This window comes from Schistocerca americana, chromosome 1, assembly GCF_021461395.2.
Source record: "Schistocerca americana isolate TAMUIC-IGC-003095 chromosome 1, iqSchAmer2.1, whole genome shotgun sequence".
NCBI lineage: Eukaryota > Metazoa > Arthropoda > Insecta > Orthoptera > Acrididae > Schistocerca > Schistocerca americana.
The window spans coordinates 1,105,473,393-1,105,494,094 of record NC_060119.1 but is presented as its reverse complement, the minus strand read 5'-3'; the positions used below and the strand labels follow the sequence as shown (position 1 = coordinate 1,105,494,094).

General features: G+C 40.6%; 1 protein-coding gene across 1 annotated transcript in view; it reads left to right on the top strand.

Moving 5' to 3' along the window:
* The window catches only part of LOC124618413 (E3 ubiquitin-protein ligase listerin), a 145,216-nt gene that overhangs the window by 31,113 nt on the left and 93,401 nt on the right, over window positions 1-20,702 (top strand). The window contains exons 5-8 of the mRNA XM_047145347.1: window positions 2,338-2,518; window positions 12,170-12,343; window positions 17,802-17,992; window positions 19,465-19,600. Of these exons, the coding sequence (XP_047001303.1) occupies window positions 2,338-2,518; window positions 12,170-12,343; window positions 17,802-17,992; window positions 19,465-19,600 (682 nt within the window). The remainder of the gene's footprint in view (window positions 1-2,337; window positions 2,519-12,169; window positions 12,344-17,801; window positions 17,993-19,464; window positions 19,601-20,702) is intronic.

Sequence of the window (20,702 nt, the reverse complement as noted above, 5' to 3'; positions counted from 1 at the left end):
TGAATTGGGGTGGCACCAATTAAAGCAAAGGTATTTTTTGTTGCGACAGGATCTTCTCATGAAATTTCTGTCAAAAACTTTCTCCCATTACTCTGAAAATATTTTGTTGGCACCCACGTACATGGGAAGAAATGATCTTCATAATAAATTCAGAGAAATCAGAACTCACACAGAAAGATTTAAGTGTTCATTTTTCCTATGTGCTGTCTGATTATGGAACAGCAGAAAACTAGGTTGAAGATTGTTTAGCCCATGTTTGAAAGAACAACCATCCTTTCGATCTGGCAGTCACTATTAATTAAACACATAGGAATTTCAGACATTGGCTGCAAATAGACATTCATGTGAATCAATGGGGAAAGTTGAAAATTTGCGCTGGACCGGGATTTGACCCCGCACCTCCTGCTTAGTTGGCAGATGTTCTGACCACTAAGCCATCTGGCCACAGTGGTCATCACTACTGGATAGACTACACTAGCATGCTTCCCATCTGACCCAAATCCTCAACTTATCCACACACTACGAATGTAGTGTTCCCTGCCCATTATCCTCATTACATCGTGGCATGTCACCAATTCCCATAAGAGTTTGAGCCTGGTGTGCATCCGCACTGAAAAGATCAGTGGCTGTATTTGCTTTAGGAGCCTGTTCTTTCGTCTGAAAGAATGTGTGAGTAAGTTGAGAATTTGGGTCTGATGGGAAGTATGCTAGGGTAGTCTGTACAGTTGTTATGACCACTGTGGCTGGACAGCTTATGGTCAGAGTATCTGTCTAGTAAGCAGGAGATGTGGGTTCAAATCCTAGTCCAGCATAAATTTTCAACTTTCCCCCTTGATTTACATCAATGCCCACTTGCAGCCAATGTCTGTAATTCTTTTATGTTTGAATCTCAAATAAATAGTAGTGCATTTATATTGATAACTCACAGTTAATTTTAGAGTCCAGGCAGTGATGACACCTTAGACTGTTGCTTTCTTCACCTTACAAAGACAGCTAGCTCAGCTGCTGAAATATTCTGAATGAAAGTAGGATTGTCAGCATAGTTGGTCACTCAGAATAATACAGTATTAACAGAGTTATCCTTTGTTGCTATATATTACATAGACATTAACCCCTATTTGGGCCGTACAGGATATGCTTCCAACTAAATGTGTTTCTTCACAGTGTTTAAGGGAGTATGTGTTACCACTTGTGCACACTCCTGGCATCTAGTGGCAGTCCGCTGCACCAGCTGTGGTTTCCATTTGCTGTGATATATAGCCTTTTGGACTGTGGGAAGTATATATCTCACCAAACAATGGTTTTTTAAAGATTCTTGGAAAGTATGCTTACCACCAATGTAGTTTCTGGAAGGGGCTTGGGAAGTATACTTACCACAAAATTAATTATCATTTGTGTTCCTTGGGAATCATACTTACCATCAACTTAGGAGTATCCCAAAGCTTTTGGGAATATGTCTTACCACCTCTGCCTATGCCTGACATCTTGTGGTAGTACACTGTAACTGGTGTATGAAAACTGCTACAACAATCAGTTTCTGTTTGCATGAGATGAGCTGTTATTGGAACACATTGCTTCACTTCTGCGTTATACATTATTGTGACCTGCATCAGCTCATACCACATTGCATGATAAAGTTTCTAGAATTGTTTTCACATTGTAGTAAGTGAACTTTTAATATTGGTTACAAATATTTTTTAAATAAAGTAAAAAAAAATAAAGCAAATAAAAAATAATGTAAAAAAATAAAAACAGAAAACATTTTTCATTATTTTTTATGTGTAATGGCAACACATAACAGCTCACAAAAGGGAAGTGGAAAATCTATTTACCACTATAATTTTTGGTCCTAAATCACAAAAATAAAATTATAAAAAAAAAAAAAAAATAGTTGGCTGATCACAATTCTGGTAGGACAGCAAAAAATTATCTTCACTGAGTTGCTACAAAAAATGTGCGTGCGAAAGAGTGAAAGTGATTCTTTTCTCTGCATCTGCACCCTGAGTTGAACATATTAGGCTTCATCCTGAGTTAATGTACTTAGGAACCAGTTGTATTTTTATACAGTATCATAAATGTGTCCATGTAATCCTACTGAGGTGTTGTGGTTAATTTGAAATTCTTGGCTAACTCTCTCATTGCTTTTGTTTTTTCTACCTTCCTTTTGAAGCTTTTATTGTTAATATTGTGCAAAAATCTCATCACTAACTAATCTGCATTACTAGACAATAACTGCAGGAGGACAGAGGTATATTCTGTTCATATACGTTGTTGTGGAGAGTGCAGTGTATTGTATGTGGAATGGATATGAGATTAATGTGATGCATGTTTATGCAGGACATCATCTGCTGAAGATATGGAATCCAAATATCAGAGGGTACTTGTGAGCTCCTTACAAGGATATGCATTATTTCTACAGAAGATGCCACCAGAGGATCTTGAGGCTGTACATGATCTCAATAAAAAACTTGTTTCTTCCAAGAGGTTCTGGAAGCTGGCTTCACATAAAGCCCCGCTGGTATGCAGTACTTCGTGTGCAATCTTAAATTATAATTGCATTGAATTTTTTATAACTAACTGAAAATTAAAAGATTAAGAAGCATGTACCACTAAACTTGGTCAATTGTCTCTAAGCATTAATTTAATTTTGATCAGATGCTGCACAGTTAGATATTTTGATTATCTCACATTTTCCCAACACAGAATGCACCCCATTTCCACTACTTATAGTTTACCTGAACACTAGTCGCATTTCACATAATCATTTACACATGCTACCACCAATAATTTGGTTTGGTAAATTTGTAGATACATTAATTGTGACTAAAGGTGTTAATTTGGACATATAGCTGCAAAACTTTTGGTGTCAGATGGGAACACCATCAAGAGGTACTCTGACAAACAAAGATGCTATTGTGTGTGCTCTTTGTGCTCTCTTGAGAATACGCACATCTCTGGGTTCAAATACATCAAGGCTGTGTAAAAGGAAAAGTTGAATTCTGAAACCTGTTAAAATCAGGAAGTGACAGGTTTGCAAAACATGGATGTAGGTGTAGTACTCACCTTCGTGATGAGACAAGTTACCATAAAGTGTTGGTGTCTGGTAGAACTGACACAGTCTTCTCGTTGTTTTGACCCTCATTTCTTGAAGATATTGGCACTAAGTTATAGATGCCTTGTTGATCCTTCCTTTCCACCATTAAATAATTATCTTGTTTTTCCCATCATATCTCATAGAAATGACCACAATCACGCAGTAGTAGGTCAGTGCCTCTTTTTGAAAGGCTGGCTAACATAATTTCTCATCTCATCTGTTAGGACTTTGCACATGTGACTCTGGTTAAGATATTTGATACTTAGTTTTGATAATGCCGCAGGTCAATTTATAATGCTTAAAAAAAAAAAAAAATATTCTCTATTACCTAGCTCTACAGTCACAACTGGCTCAGCCTCAGAGTGTATGTATTGACAGGCATTCCATGTTTAATTTCTCTAGTTTGTGCATTTGTGCAAGTGTGCACTATTTTGCATGAAACTCTTCTCATTTGTGTAGTGGCTTATGGTCTGTGCATGTGTCTATGAATTGGTGACAACAAACAAGGAAGAAACAGTTATTTCCCCTAAAAGCTCAGTCACATAAATCTGCCATTTTTATGAGAACAGTGCAAATTAAACATACAATTTTCCTTGCCATGAAAACCTACACTGTTGAAATGTTATCTACTTTCTACACAAAGGAGATGACATATTGATACTTTTGAGGCACCAAGGTTTAAAGTGAACACACTCATATGCCATGATTGCAGTGTAGACAGTTTTTTTGCTCCAGAGTGACCAGTTTCAACAGTCTGATCTTATGGAACTTGCTATAAAATTGCCATGTTACATTATTTGAAGTAAAGCATAAAAGGCACTCCCCACATGTACTTGTTTTGATAAAAATCCAGCTGGTAAAATACACACAATGATAAAAACCACACAGTTAAAATCCTCATTTTGTACATGATTCTCACAAGCTTGCAGCACAGCACTATGCTGCCAGCAGCACCCATGCCAGTATTCTTGCTTTTTCCCTGCTTCGGTATAGAGCGTAAGTGTCACACGCTCTTACATCATCTGAGGAAATCTGCTATTGTGGAACATTGGCTTGGTACCATCATCGTATGGAGTACAACAAACTGAGATTCTGGTGTACACCTCCAGCTATTTGGAATAGTGTCATTAAGTATGCAGTTGAGATTAAGTTAGCATTTCACCTCATAAATAAAAGCGGAGGTTTTTGCTTAAATTCTGTTTGGCATCCTGCTCTTTCTCAGATGAAATAACAAAGAGAGAGCTTCAAGCTCGCTCACTGATAATTCGTACTAACTATTGATAACTTCTGATGTGGTCATCTGTGGTTGTGTGGTGTCTTTCTGCATAACAACAATGTAGGAAAAGATAGATTGCTACTTACCATAAAGAAGACATGTTAAGTTGCAGGTGGGTGCAATTAAAAGACACTTAATAAAGCTTTCAGCCACAGCCTCCATCAGCAAAAGAGAAACATACACCATTCATACATGCAAGGAAGCACACCTCATGCAGATGACTGCCAACTCCAGCAGCTCAGGCCAGAATGCAGGTATCACCTGGGAAGCAAGCAGCAGACAGGTGGTGGGGAAGGGAAGGGATAGTAGTGTATGGGTGGGGGTAAAGGCGGACACTGTCTGGCAGTGTGTGCAGGGACTAGAATAGCATTGGGCACAATGTCAGTAGGTTGTGGGTAAAAAAAGAAAAAAAGGAGCGGAGTGGGGAAAGATGAGAGAGTGTGTTGTCAGGGGGTGGAAGACGGGAATTGGGGAGGGGGGGGGGGGGAGGGAATGATAGGACAGAGAGGGTGGAAACTGTTGGGTGGAGGGCCGTGGGGACAGTATTTTATCATAGGTTGAGACCAGAACAGTTTCAGGAGCAGAGGAAGTGTTGTAACGATAACCCCCATCTGTGCAGTTCAGAAAGAAATGCTGGTGGTGAAGGGGAGGGTCCAGATGGCTCGGGTAGTGAAGCAACCACTGAAACAAAGCATGTTATGTTCTGCTGCATGTTCTACATCTACATCTACACCCATACTCCGCAGGCCACCTGACTGTGTGTGGCGGAGGGTACCCTGAGTACCTCTATCAGTTCTCCCTTCTATTCCAGTCTCGTATTGTTCGTGGAAAGAAGGATTGTCAGTATGCTTCTGTGTGGGCTCTAATCTCTCTGATTTTATCCTCATGGTCTCTTCGCGAGATATACATAGGAGGGAGCAATATACTGCTTGACTCTTCGGTGAAGGTATGTTCTCGAAACTTTAACAAAAGCCCGTACCGAGCTACTGAGCGTCTCTCCTGCAGAGTCTTCCACTGGAGTTTATCTATCATCTCCGTAACGCTTTCGCGATTACTAAATGATCCTGTAACGAAGCGCGCTGCTCTCCGTTGGATCTTCTCTATCTCTTCTATCAACACTATCTGGTACGGATCCCACACTGCTGAGCAGTATTCAAGCAGTGGGCGAACAAGCGTACTGTAACCTACTTCCTTTGTTTTCGGATTGCATTTCCTTAGGATTCTTCCAATGAATCTGTCTGGCATCTGCTTTACCGACGATCAACTTTATATGATCATTCCATTTTAAATCACTCCTAATGCATACTCCCAGATAACTTATGGAATTAACTGCTTCCAGTTGCTGACCTGCTATTTTGTAGCTGAATGATAAGGGATCTATCTTTCTATGTATTCGCAGCACATTACACTTGTCTACATTGAGATTCAATTGCCATTCCCTGCACCATGCGTCAATTCGCTGCAGATCCTCTTGCATTTCAGTACAATTTTCCATTGTTACAACCTCTCGATACACCACAGCATCATCTGCAAAAAGCCTCAGTGAACTTCCAATGTCATCCACAAGGTCATTTATGTATATTATGAATAGCAACGGTCCTATGACACTCCCCTGCGGCACACCTGAAATCACTCTTACTTCGGAAGACTTCTCTCCATTGAGAATGACATGCTGCGTTCTGTTATCTAGGAACTCTTCAATCCAATCACACAATTGGTCTGATAGTCCATATGCTCTTACTTTGTTCATTAAACGACTGTGGGGAACTGTATCGAACGCCTTGCGGAAGTCAAGAAACACGGCATCTACCTGTGAACCCGTGTCTATGGCCCTCTGAGTCTCGTGGACGAATAGCGCGAGCTGGGTTTCACACGACCGTCTTTTTCGAAATCCATGCTGATTCCTACAGAGTAGATTTCTAGTCTCCAGAAAAGTCATTATACTCGAACATAATATGTGTTCCAAAATTCTACAACTGATCGACGTTAGAGATATAGGTCTATAGTTCTGCACATCTGTTCGACGTCCCTTCTTGAAAACGGGGATGACCTGTGCCCTTTTCCAATCCTTTGGAACGCTATGCTCTTCTAGAGACCTACGGTACACCGCTGCAAGAAGGGGGGCAAGTTCCTTCGCGTACCCTGTTTAAAATCGAACTGGTATCCCATCAGGTCCAGCGGCCTTTCCTCTTTTGAGCGATTTTAATTGTTTCTCTATCCCTCTGTTGTCTATTTTGATATCTACCATTTTGTCATCTGTGCGACAATCTAGAGAAGGAACTACAGTGCAGTCTTCCTCTGTGAAACAGCTTTGGAAAAAGACATTTAGTATTTCAGCCTTTAGTCTGTCATCCTCTGTTTCAGTACCATTTTGGTCACAGAGTGTCTGGACATTTTGTTTTGATCCACCTACTGCTTTGACATAAGACCAAAATTTCTTAGGATTTGCTGCCAAGTCAGTACATAGAACTTTACTTTCGAATTCATTGAATGCCTCTCGCATAACCCTCCTCACACTACATTTCGCTTCGCGTAATTTTTGTTTGTCTGCAAGGGTTTGGCTATGTTTATATTTGCTGTGAAGTTTTCTAACTCGGTTGTTGTACCACGGTGGCTCTTTTCCATCTCTTACGATCTTGCTTGGCACATACTCATCTAACGCATATTGTACGATGGTTTTGAACTTTGTCCACTGATCCTCAACACTATCTGTACTTGAGACAAAACTTTTGTGTTGAGCCGTCAGGTACTCTGTAATCTGCTTTTTGTCACTTTTGCTAAACAGAAAAATCTTCCTACCTGTTTTAATATTTCTGTTTACGGCTGAAATCATCGATGCCGTAACCGCTTTATGATCGCTGATTCCCTGTTCTGCGTTAACTGTTTCAAATAGCTCGGGTTTGTTTGTCACTAGAAGGTCTAATATGTTATCGCCATGAGTCGGTTCTCTGTTTAACTGCTGAAGGTAGTTTTCAGGTAAAGCACTTAAAAAAATTTCAATGGATTCTTTGTCCCTGCCACCCGTTATGAACGTTTGAGTCTCCCAGTCTATATCCGGGAAATTAAAATCTCCACCCAGAACTATAACATGGTGGGGAAATCTACTCGAAATATTTTCCAAATTATCCTTCAGGTGCTCAGCCACAACAGCTGCTGAGCCCGAGGGCCTATAGAGACATCCAGTTACCATGTCTGAGCCTGCTTTAACCATGACCTTCACCCAAATCATTTCACATTTCGGATCTCCATCAATTTCCTTCGATACTATTGCACTTCTTATCGCTATAAACACGCCTCCCCCTTCACTGTCCAGCCTGTCTCTGCGGTATACATTCCAGTCTGAGTTTAGGATTTCATTACTGTTTACGTCTGGTTTCAGCCAACTTTCTGTCCCTAGTACTATGTGGGCGTTGTGACCGTTTATTAATGAAAGCAGTTCTGGGACCTTTCTATAGACGCTCCTGCAGTTTACTATTAGCACATTAATATTGTTATTCCCTGTTGCATTTTGCCTACTCCTACCTTGCCGCGTCTCAGGAGGCGTCTTGTGCCACAGGGTGGTCTACTTTGCTCTTGGCCACAGTTTGGCAATGGTCGTTCATTGTGGTGGACAGCTGGTTGGTAGTCATACCAATATAAAAAATGTCCATTATAATTATCCGGGCTGTTATGCCGTGGTCGGTTGATGAATTCTGTGGTGATTCCCAACGTTTTGTCTCCGACTACGGGAGACATCTTCAAGGGGGTCCGTAGCTTGATGGAAGGTCCAACACACACACTGGCTCGCTACTGACTGCCGCTAAATTCCGTGTCCGCGCACCCCCGCGCCGCGGTGTGACGTCACGTGTTTTGAAAACGTCTGTGCAATTGGCCGCTGTCCGTCGCCGTCGATCGCCGTTGCCATCACCCGGTAGTGGACGAGTGGTACACATCTTCTTTAACACCGGCATCCATATACCGTTTAATTTGACGCCCTCCTCCTTTCGGTTGAAATTATTTGGGTGTTTAGCGATTTCGATTGCCTCCCTGTAGAGCCTTTCGTAGTATCCGCTCGTGGCCGCTAGTACTTGTGTCTCCTTGAAACGAATATTGTGGTTCCCTGGCTGGAAAGCATGCTCTGCAACAGCTGATCGTTCCGTTTCTCCTCTTCTACAATTTCCCTTGTGCTCTTCCAAACGTTTAGAAACAGTTCATCTTTTGCAGATGATTGCAACAGAGCTGGTAAGTGACATAACTGCTTTCACAGGTAGCCCAGCCCATGATGGGGTAGGATAAACCTGTGACAGGACTGGAAAAGGAAGTGCTGGGTGGGTAAGTTGGGCAGGTCTTGCACCTGGGTCTTCCGCTGGGATATGATACTTGTGCCATGAGTTTGGGGGTTGGGAGTGGCATAGTGGTGGACTAGGATGTTGTGGAGGCTGGGTGGGCAATGGAACATCATTTTAGGAGAGGTGGGAAAGATCTCGGGTAAGATGTCCCTCATTTCAGGGCATAAGCCATGATGGAGGGTGTGGTTCAGTTGTTCCAGTCCAGAGTGGTACTGGATGACAAAGGGTGGTTGTTTCTTGGGGGTGGTGGGAGGATTGAGGGTATGAGGCGAAAAGGCATGGGAGATCTGTTTTTGAACTAAGTCTGGGGGATAGTGCCAGTCTGTGAAGACCTTGGTGAGGACACTTAGCATACAGAACACGGGAGTTCTTGTCACTGCAGATATGCCATCCCCAGGAAGCCAGGCTGTATAGGTGGTTGCTTGCTGATGATGCCGTGTTGTACAGTAAGGTGTCGAAGTTGAGTGACAGTAGGAAGATACAAAATGATTTAGACAAAATTTCTAGTTGGTGTATTGAATGGCAGCTAGCCCTAAATGTGGAAAAATTTAAGTTGATATGGATGAGTAGGAAGAAAAACCTGTAATGTTCAGATACAGTATTACTCGTGTACTGATTGACACAGTCAAGTCTTTTAAATATCTGGATATAACATTGCAAAATGATATTAGCATGTGAAAACTGTGGTAGGGGAGGCAAATGGTTGACTTCGGTTTATTGGTAGAATTTTAGAAAAGAGTAAAGAAGACCAAACATAGGTTGCTGGTGCAACCTATTCTTGAGTATTGCTTGAATGTTTGGTGTCTGCACCAGGTCGGATGAAGGAAGACATCAAAGCAGTTCAGAGGCAGACTGCTAGATTTGTTACTGGTAGCTTCGAACAACACATAAGTGTTACAGAAATGCTTCAGGAACTCAAATGAGAGTCCCTGAAGGGAAGGCCAGTGTCTTTTTGAGAAAAACTATTGAGAAAATTTAGAGAACCAGCACTTGAAGCTGACTGCTAAACAGTTCTGAGTCCCGATCATGAAGATATCAATGAAACTGAACCAGATGAAGGGTTGGTGTTTCCAGAGGCTAGGGAGGTCTTCTCTAGGTGGCTCATGAACAGGTTGGCATAGGAGGGTGCCACATGGGTTCTCATGGCTGTGCCACAGATTTGTTTGTATGACTTTCCTTCAAAGGAGAAGTAGTTGTGTGTTAGGATAAGGTCAGTAAGGTGAATGAGGTAGTGGGTTTGGAATCTGAAGGACATTGGGAAAGGTAATTTTCAACAGTGGTAAAACCATGAGCATGAGGAATGTTGATGTATAAGGAGGTGGCATCAGCAGTGACAAGTAGAGATCGAGGAGGTAAGGGGGTGTTCATGGTGGAAAGTTGCCAAAATTCTTTCATTGGGTACACAATAACCAGCCACAATTGGGCAACCAGGATTGTTGGGTTTGTGGGCTTTGGGGAGCATGTAGAAGGTAGATGTGCGGTGTGTCATGGGGGTAGGAAGGAATAGGAGGGAAGTGGATTCTGGAGAGAGGTTCCGGGAAGGGCCTAATCCTTTAAGCAGAGATTGGAGGTTGCAGAGTTCATAGGTGCAGGAGTCTGATAACTGTCAGAGGCCTTCTGTCAGGTAGTCATTGCAATTCATAACAACAGTCTGCAGGTGGCATAATTATGTCAGGATTTGTTTTGAGGTTGTGTACAGCAATTCTTTTTCCTACTGGAAAGTTAGTGTTTTGAGGAAGGTACCTGGGGAAGGATGGCGAGGCTACGTTAGAGGTTAGGAATTCCTGGGAAATGACTAGGGGGTGGTTAGGTGGGACGGGGGAGGATTGTGGATGGTGGTATGAACTGGAAGAGGCAAGGGTTTAGTTTTGGAATTCGTTTGGTTTTGATTGGAGGGATTGGCAGCAAAGAAGTCCTTCCATTGCAGGGATCGGGAGAAGGAGAGTAGGTCCTTGACAAGTCCAACATGGTTAAATGTGAGGTGTTTGAATAGAGCTGAAACTTCTGTGGAGCCGTGGGTTGTGCTAGAAAGGTTAACAACAGTGTTACAGGAATATTTTGTTTATGGATTTGGTGGAGAGTTGGTATGGAGTTTAGGGGGATGTGGCAAGTTGAAAAGGTCAACTAGGTGGGGTTTAGATGCTACAAGGGTTGATGAGGAGCAACACTGTGGGTAGGATAGGGGTTGGATAGTGGTGCCCTGAGGTGGCAGTAGGATTTCAACAGATTGGATAACTTATGGAGGTGTTGTCTGGAATGCTCCTCCAGGTGCTGGAGAGCAAGGGATTCAATTTCAGAGATATAATGTATGGAGTAGGGATTGCACAGTAACAATATCTTGTAGAGGGAGTAGAGGTGGTTCTGACACACCTGTGACATGGAGAGGTATTTTTGCAGTACCAGGTTTGTGAGGGCCAAGGATTAGTTGAATCTGAAAAGGTGAAGTAAGCCATATTAAGGTCCTTGGTCAGCATACACATAGCTGCTGAGCACTTAAATTCCATTGTACAGTGCTCTCTAGTTAAATTTGTGCCTTGAAAATGATGTGGCGTCCACCTGTAGAAATGTTGGTGGTTGTTGAAGACATTACTTGGGTGTCTTCTTGTAAATTGTTTGACCATATTGGCCAGCATTTTTGATCTACCCTTGCCAGAAACCCTTGTTCAGGAGAACACCCTGTCAGTCCCAGTGCACATGATTTTTGGCAGTGTTTCTGCTTTAATTTGGTATTCGCAAGTAAACCACTATGCTTGTTTTGACTCTGGTGTAACATTCAACACCCATGTTTCATCTCTGGTGACAGTAAGAGTGTGAAACTTGTCATGTTTCTTTTAATATCTGGAAGATTATCAATGTTGTGCCTATACATTTGGTTTTGAGTTTGTCTGTTTTGAGCAGCAGTGAGTAAAATATCTGGGGAATTGATGAGTGCCCTAACTGTGAAGGATGGGTTCTATGAACCTGCTTGTCACACATTTTTCACCAATTCCGCTGGCACTGGAAGTGGTTGGCCATTACAATCTTTACTGTGCATGTTAGTGATTTGCCTGTGTCATCCTCTAACCATTCTGTTACTCATAATGTGGCACAGCTGGCAGTGGACCTCTGCTGGAATTTGCTTTTTAGCATGCAGAAATCTGATAATTGCGCAAAGCTCCCACCAGTTTCTCCTAGCACTGTGATATGATCACTGCCATCCTAACACTGAAAGTGCACCACATTATTGTCCCCTGTTCCCTCTCTGCTACCTCAAGGATGCGTTCCACTCCAAATGCATGTGCCATTTTTGGAGACTATTAAACCTTAGTTTCTGGATAATCCTCCTCATTCCAAATTATCAATGAAAATCTGATAAAATTTTGTTTTGCAGCATATGGTGCACATATTAAAACCAGTTTTTTTTTTTAAAAAGGGCTCTGTGGCTTGTAATGTATGCTTGTTAGTCAATCTGTACTAACACTGTGTTTGCAGGTACGGAATGCATGGTTTTCTGCACTTATTGCAGTATGCCAGAAAGCACCAAACCTTCTGGAAAACAACGGCAGCCAAGTTACTGTAGCTGTGTTTGGGAAACTTGACGAGACTGACCCAGTCGTACTACCCGCGGTATGGGAAGCAGCGCTGCACGTCCTTACAGTAGTGCAGGTCTGTATGTTTTAGATGTATTGTCCATATACTCTGCCCTAAAAGTTAAAAGAGGTCATGTAAAATAATGTAAGGCACTGAATGATTGATTGGCTGGCATAATGGAATGCCTAGAATTCTTGAATGAGCATTATTGCTACTTCGTTATTGTCGTCAGTACTTCTACTTTATCAAAATTTTAATGAAGTAACAGTCAGCATTTTTACACAGCATTTAGGATTTTAGAAGACATTAGTTTTAAATTGTACACCTCTCGTTTAGAATGTCTACTGCATGTTTTTTATGAAGTGGATATTGTTATATGATGGTGATAATTTTGTGCATCGAGTTGAATTTCTCAGTAAGTTTATTTCTCAGCAAGTAGGTTAAATAATTAAAGAACATGAAAGATTAACATAATGGTGGGAAATAATATGAGGGCATGCTGCAAAGCAAAGCCTCCAAATTTATGTGAAAACTCTTAGACCTTTTTAAATGAAATCAGAGTTATTAACATGCTACATATGAATTTTTCATCATAGTCACCCTTGTGACAAACACATTTCTCCCAATGAGAGACCAGTTTGTTGATACAATCACTGTAGAATGTTTGACTTTGTCGATGAGGCCACAACCTTATCTCTGCTTGCACCGCTTCATCACTATCAAAGTGAAGTCCTTAAAGGTGTTCTTAAAGTTTTGGAAACGTGTGAAAATAGAATGGGACCAAATCGTGACTATATCGAGAATGATTGATGAGAGTGAACCCGAGGCATGGGATTGTTGCAGATGTTGCAGCGTTGGTGTGTGGTCTTGCATTACCATGCTGAAGAAGAAGGTGGCCCACATGTGGAAAAACTCTTCAAACTCAAAACTTGATTCACACACTGTTTCTCATGCACTAATATAATTACATTACGCACCACCATGTCACACACCACACAATTTCAAACCCTCCAGCAGTAAAGAGTTGCAACTTGCATCAGTGAAGTGGGTTAGTTGCCCAAGTAGCATGCATGACATGCTATACTTCAGCCATTATTGAAAACAAAATAAAACATTCAGACATTACTTTTCAGCATGCCCTTTAAATAATTCTGAAATTTAGTAACAAGGCAGTGTGTCTCCTGTTAAATATAATTTGCTTGAAATAGTATGATGGAAATTTTAGGATGCAAACAAGAAACAACTCACCTGCAAACATTAGCAGGTGGTGCATAAACATATGTTGTGTATGTGTTTGCTTACATACACTACCTGATAAAGAGTTTCCCAACACCCCACTGTAAGGTGGAATTGCATCTACATCTACATCTACATGATTACTCTGCAATCACATTTAAGTGCTTGGCAGAGGGTTCATCACCACAATCATACTATCTCTCTACCATTCCACTCCCGAACAACGCGCGGGAAAAACGAACACCTAAACCTTTCTGTTCGAGCTCTGATTTCTCTTATTTTATTTTGATGATCATTCCTACCTATGTGGGTTGGGCTCAACAAAATATTTTCGCATTCAGAAGAGAAAGTTGGTGACTGAAATTTCGTAAATAGATCTCGCCGCGACAAAAAACGTCTTTGCTTTAATGACTTCCATCCCAACTTGCGTATCATATCTGCCACACTCTCTCCCCTATTTCGTGATAATACAAAATGAGCTGCCCTTTTTTGCACCCTTTCGATGTCCTCCGTCAATCCCACCTGGTAAGGATCCCACACCACGCAGCAATATTCCAACAGAGGCTAAGAGGTCAAGTGTGTTTTCGCAACCATTTACAATTCGTGTGGGTTCGTGGACTAACTGCTCGAAAAAATTTTCGGAGAAAGCATTTAGGACAATCTCAGAAGATGTTTTCTGCCTACCACCGGTTTTGAACAAGTATTTTTGCCAACATATCGAGGGAAGGTTGAAGTCCCCACCAACTATAACTGTATGAGTGGGGTATTTATTTGTTACGAGACTCAAATTTTCTCTGAACTGTTCAGCAACTATATCATCGGAGTCTGGGGGTCGGTAGATGGAGCCAATTATTAACTTAGTTCGGCTGTTAAATATAACCTCCACCCATACCAATTTGCACGGGGTATCTACTTCGACTTCACTACAAGATAAACCACTACTGACAGACACAAACACTCCACCACCAATTCTGCTTAATCTATCTTTCATGAACACCATCTGAGACTTCGTAAAAATTTCTGCAGAACTTATTTCAGGCTTTAGCCAGCTTTCTGTACCTATAACGATTTCAGCTTCTGTGCTTTCTATTAGCGCTTGAAGCTCAGGGACTTTCCCAGCACAATTACAACAATTCATAACTACAATTTCGACTGTTCCTTGATCCAAGCACGTCCTGTATTTGCCATGCATCCTTTGATATTGCAGCCCACCCCGTACTTTCCCGAGGCCTTCTAACCTAATAAACCGCCCAGTCCACGCCACACAGCCTCCGTTACCCGTGTAGCCGCCAGCTGAGTGTAGTGAACTCCTGACCTATTCAGCGGAACCCGAAACCCCACCACCCTATGGCGCAAGTGAAGGAATCTGCAGCCAACATGGTCGCTACTAAATTTCACACGAGGTGGACCAGCCAGTATAAAAGGAGGTGGAGAGTATTGAGTTATCAGTAGAAAAGCAGTAACAGCAGAGTGAGTCAGTCGGGAGAGCTCAGTGACTTTGAACATGGAATATTATTGTATGCCATCAAAGTAACAAATACTTTAGGGACATTTCAGCCTTTCTGAAACTGCCCAAGGTGTCTGTTTGTGATGTAACTAGAAGTGAAAAACATAGAGGAACAATCACAGCTAAACCAAGACCAGGTAGATTTCATGTACTGACAGACAGGCACTGTCGAGGGTTGTGAGAGATGATTGTAACAAATTGCATGAAATCAGTGGAAAGGATCATTTTTGAGCTCCAAAGTGCTACCAGATCAGATAGCATAATGAATGTATAGGGAGTTTAAAATAATGGGCTACAATGGACAAGCAGCTCCTTATAAGCCATACCTTTCTGTAGCTATCCCAAGCGACATTTGAGGTGGTGTATAGAGTGACACCACTGAACAGTGAATGACAGGAAATGAGTTATTTTGAGTAGTGAATCACATTATACCCTGTGGCAAAATGACTGTAGGGTTTGGGTTTGCTGAATGCTTGGAGAATGTTACCTGCCATCATATGTAGTGCCGACAAGTGGTGTCGCGGTATGGGGGGTGTTTTTCATGGTTAAGGCGTGATCTCCTTATTGAGACCAAGCGAGGTGGCGCAGTGGTAGCACACTGGACTCGCATTCGGGAGGACGACGGTTCAATCCCGCATCCGTCCATCCTGATTTAGGTTTTCCGTGATTTCCCTAAAGCGCTCCAGGCAAATGCTGGGATGGTTCCTTTGAAAGGGCAAGGCCGACTTCCTTCCCCACCCTTCCCTAATCCGATGAGACCGATGACCTCGCTGTTTGGTCTCTTCCCCCAAACAATCCATCCAAGCCAAAGATGGAGAACTCGACTCTCCTTATTGAGCTTAAGAAACTGCTAAATATGAGAGGATATGAATACCTTTTACGGCATGGTGTACTACGTACATGATGTAGAAACAGTTCAGAGACAATGAGTGATTGTTTTCAATGAGTGATTGTTTTACCCTGACTATGGGCCCTATCATCTGTGAGGCAATAGTTTCTGGACAATATCATTCTTGAAATGGACTGGCCTCCCCAGATTCCTGACCTGAATCCAATGAAACACTTTTGGAACGCATTAGAATGTTAACTTCGCTACAGATCCCAGTATCCAACATTACTATTTTCTCTGGTTTCAGTTTTTGAGGAAGAAAGGGCTACCATACTTACACTGACATTCAAATGATCCATCATAAATGTGAAGAATGGACTCACCCTATATTAATCTCCACTAACAAATGCCTGGATACTTTTGATCAGATAGTGTATATTGTGAGGAAGAGTAGTAGCTCTAAAGTTAATAAGAATTGTTCAGTGAAATATGTTTATGTGCCACCCATGAATTATTTGTTGATGAGCGCTTTCCTTACCTCAGTATTGTGTTCTTAAAAGAGTACAAAAATAATATGTAAGATAACATTTTAAGCATTATGAAATCAGTATAAAACATATAATGGTCAAATCCATGTATTTACAAGTTTACTGCCTCATTTATTTCTTTTACTTAGTTTGTATCTTATCTACAAGAATTAATGCAATAATTAAATTGACAGTACATTTAACTTTTGTGTGAAAGCACATTATGAGTCTCGTATCATGTGTGAAAACTGCTAGTTATGTTTACTAATGACTGCTGTAAGTTGGGCAGCTCGAGTATCATATTTTGTGTGACCTGGTCTTCTGGGGATATTCTGCTCACATCAGCAACATTTGAAGGTGTGGAAGAAGGCTTTTTAAGTGATTTATGTGGCTGATAATAGTTATTCTGTCTGTACCAGATCTAAAATAGTCGTATTGGGAATGTTTATTTCTACAGTTTGATGAGGTGCTGGAGGAATTTCAACATCAGTGATATCTTTCCATAAAAGATCACTTTTTGCTTTTTACACACAGTGGTAAAACTGTTTGTCAGACAATGCCTTTCATAGCATAACAGATATGTGTAATTTTGATGTTATTTCGTAAGATATTCACTGCACTGCTTGTTCTTCTTACTTTATAATTATCCCCTTCCTATTTCAAATTTTTATCTCAGAAATCCCAGTTCTAATCTGGATTATCTGAGCATTAGAGCCTGGCTTTTATTTGTTTGTTTGTTTGTTTACAACATGCTGCATTACACACTATTTGTAACCCTACAGGTATGCATTTTGTGTGTGTGTGTGTGTGTGTGTGTGTGTGTGTGTTGTGTGTGTGTGGTGCAATGTTTTTGTTGAATTATGTTGATGGTGGTAATGAGGAGAAATGGAGGAGGGTGAAACCCAGTGCCGGGACATAGCTTGCTCCTCATGAATAGCACCAAGGGAGCCACCAAGCTTAACGTCCCCTTCCAAACAGATGGGTCACCATCAACAGTGTCACATGTGCTCAGTTCATGAGAGACTGTGGAGAGGTTTGGTATTTAAACCAGGGTGTTGGCACAGAGTCTAGTGATCAGGAACTTTAAGCCAGTACCTCTTCTCGTCCCCTTGCCAGCCAAATTTAGTGAAAATTTTTTGCAGCACCAGGATTCGAACTGGCTTACCCTTGGGTCAAGCACCACCGCACAGGTGTGCTTTAGCAACCTTGGCCACACAGGGGGGAACTGGTTCCTGTTGTGGTTTAGATATATCAACTCAAAATATAAATTATTGCTTTTTGTAATGTTGATTCCACAAGCTATCTGAGTATTCCTACTTGAACAAGCAATTCTGATTGAGTGAGAACTTTTCTGTATTCAACTGACAACAAACTACAGTGTGTGTCACGTCTAAATTATTTTATCATGTTAGTGTTCTGTTTTTTTCCTTGCAGAATTGTTGGTCGCTAGTGGACACTGAAAAACTCGTATTTCCAAAACTATGGAATGTGCTGCGTGAAGGTGGCTATGGAAATGCAGTGACAATTTTCCCAAACCTGCTTCCTTTCCTTAGCAAGCTGCCTGCTTCTACATATGCAGATGATGGTGGCTTTTGTGAGCAGTTCTTTTCCAGTTTGCGGCAAGGGTAAAAGTTTTATTCTTACTTTGTTTTCTAATTTGAAATAAACTAATGTGCCCAGAAATAGTCTTTTGTTAAGTACCACCCTCACCTTTCTATAGTTTTAAGAGTGTGAAACCCTCTTGTCCAGCTTTGCAATGTTCACAACAATTTGACCCTTGCACATTGTCGTCTTGTAAGACTTTCCATTTGTGCCTCTCTCTCACTCACTCATTTTGAGATCATCTTATATCATTTCCAAAATCTACAGAAAATGATGTTACATATTGTTATTAAGTATAATTGCTTATGTAAAATGTATTAACATAGTGACATTTGTAACACATTAAGCTCCTATATCCACTGACTATGTGAATTATTTTTGTTCCAATGCTCTAAATAATATTTTACTTCCGCATTTGGTAGTCATATCTGGCAGACAGCTGTCACAAATGATGATTCCTGTCTTCCAGTAACGATGACACGTTGAGTTGCAGACAGGCACAACAAAAAGGCTGTTACAAATTTAGCTTTCTTCTAAAGCCTTTTCCAGAAAAGAAAACACACACACATTCACACAAGCAAGTACACGTCATACACATATGACTGCCATCCTTGGCAGCTTGGACCGGAATGCATTGGTTGGCACTCCGGTCTGAGCTGCCAGAGGTAGCAGTCATGTGTGCATACTTGCTTCTTGCTTATGTGAATATATATGTGTGTGTGTGTGTGTGTGTGTGTGTGTGTGTGTGTGTGTTTGTGTGTGTGTGTGTGTTCTTTTCTGGAGAAGGCTTAGGCCAAGAGCTAAATGTCTAACAGTCATTTTGGTGTGACTGTCTGCAACTCAACATGTCATCTTTATGGTGAGTAGCAATCGTCATTTTCCTAATATTGTTGACATTCCAATCTGTAGTTTCCATAGTTTGATTATTCCTACCTTCCTGTAGGTTGATTAATCCTATCTTCCTGTTCTCACAAAAACCTCTTATCCATTGTAACTGATTCCTGTAGTTGTTTTTTCTGCTGTACGATAAGAATTTCTGTTATTTCTGTAGCACATTGCAAAATACTTGAAGATATTTGAGAAATATGTGAGAAGCATAGTGAATGAAAATAGACACTAAGTCTCTTCCCCCAAACAACCCAACCCAACCCCTTGAATCCATTTAAGTTATTAAACACAATCAAATTTTGTTTCAAACAAATACCTGAATACTATCAGTTCATAGAAATTATACTAGATTTTAGATTATACTAGATTTTAGATAATATTTGTGAAGAAGTTTACAGGATAGATGGTTGTGTTTAATTATATGCATTAAATACTTAACAGTGACTCTTGTAATATTAACTAAAAGCAGTATTTTACGTCATCAGTTACTGTATGTCCTCATGCCAACAATTAACCCTCTCTCATTACTTTTTCCTCTTCCAAACCCTTCATTATCTTTTTTTGTGCTGTGTAATATATAACATAATCTTTATTTCCTTTCTTTCAGATTCAAGCAGAAAACAGTACAGCAGAGCATTTCAGAAAACCATGCTGTTGCCAAATGTTATATTGAATGTTTCCGCTACTTGATAAGCATGAAGAACAATGATATAGAATTTTGCAAATTGTTGCACAGGGAGCAGGTAAAGAACAATATAAACATTGTGTTAAAACAACACTATTAAGGACCTCAGATTAAAATAAAAAGTGTCTAAATGCACATTTTTCCAAAATATATGCAGTCATCAATATTGTAGTTTGGATAATCAATCAGTTTGAAATATTCTTGCACAAAAATTGTCACTAATTTCTATGTAAAAGCATGTCCATTTTTCTGTATTAAACTACAACGGTAACAACATCATAAGCAACATTTTGACATCCACTGTTACATAGGATTGTTCTGCAGACTTCTCCAGACATTCCAGTCTTAAGCTATACAAATCTATTTTGCACCTGCATGTTTTCTGTTATCATCTACACATCTTCCATTAGTTCATTGGCTTGGTCTTTCCTTGTCTCGTGAAATCCAACGAAGTACTTCCTTGGCCCATTTCATTATCATTACAGTTATAATTACATTTTTCGCTGCAGTTTGTTGCTTGTTATATTTGTTTGTCTTCCTTTGTCACCCAGTAATGCTTCTAACACACAGTTCTGGTTTTTGAGACACTGTACTAACAATCAAGAGGATAGCAATCCAATTCCTTTTTTGGACATGCAGGTCTAGGTGTTCTGTGGTATCCCTAAATTGATTAAAGTGAAGACCAGTGAGGTTCCTTTAAAAAGGACACATCTAATTTTTGTATAAAATGATTAGTAAGGGACTAATATTGGCAGCTCATCTGGTGAACTAAGTTGCAGCCCTAGTTGCAGAGCATCAGTAATGTATAACCTTTTTGATATTATTGTTATGTTCTGTCAAGCACCGATGAAGAATTCAATGAATTTAATTAATTTGCTACCTAATGAACTGCCAGTGTTCACTAGAGAAACTGTTTGAATGTCCATTTTCTGTGAAGTTGATGGGAATAGAAATTTTATGAACAATTGTCTCCCAGTTCTAAATTTGATGATGTAAATAATTACTGTTGTTCTGTGATCAGATATATTGTACTGTAGACAGAAATTTTGTACAACAATGTATAAATGTGTTCAGAGTTCTGAGTAACACTGTATGTGTAAATATGTTTTGACATTACCCATGCCCATGCACGTAGACTTACATATTATACACAGAAAATA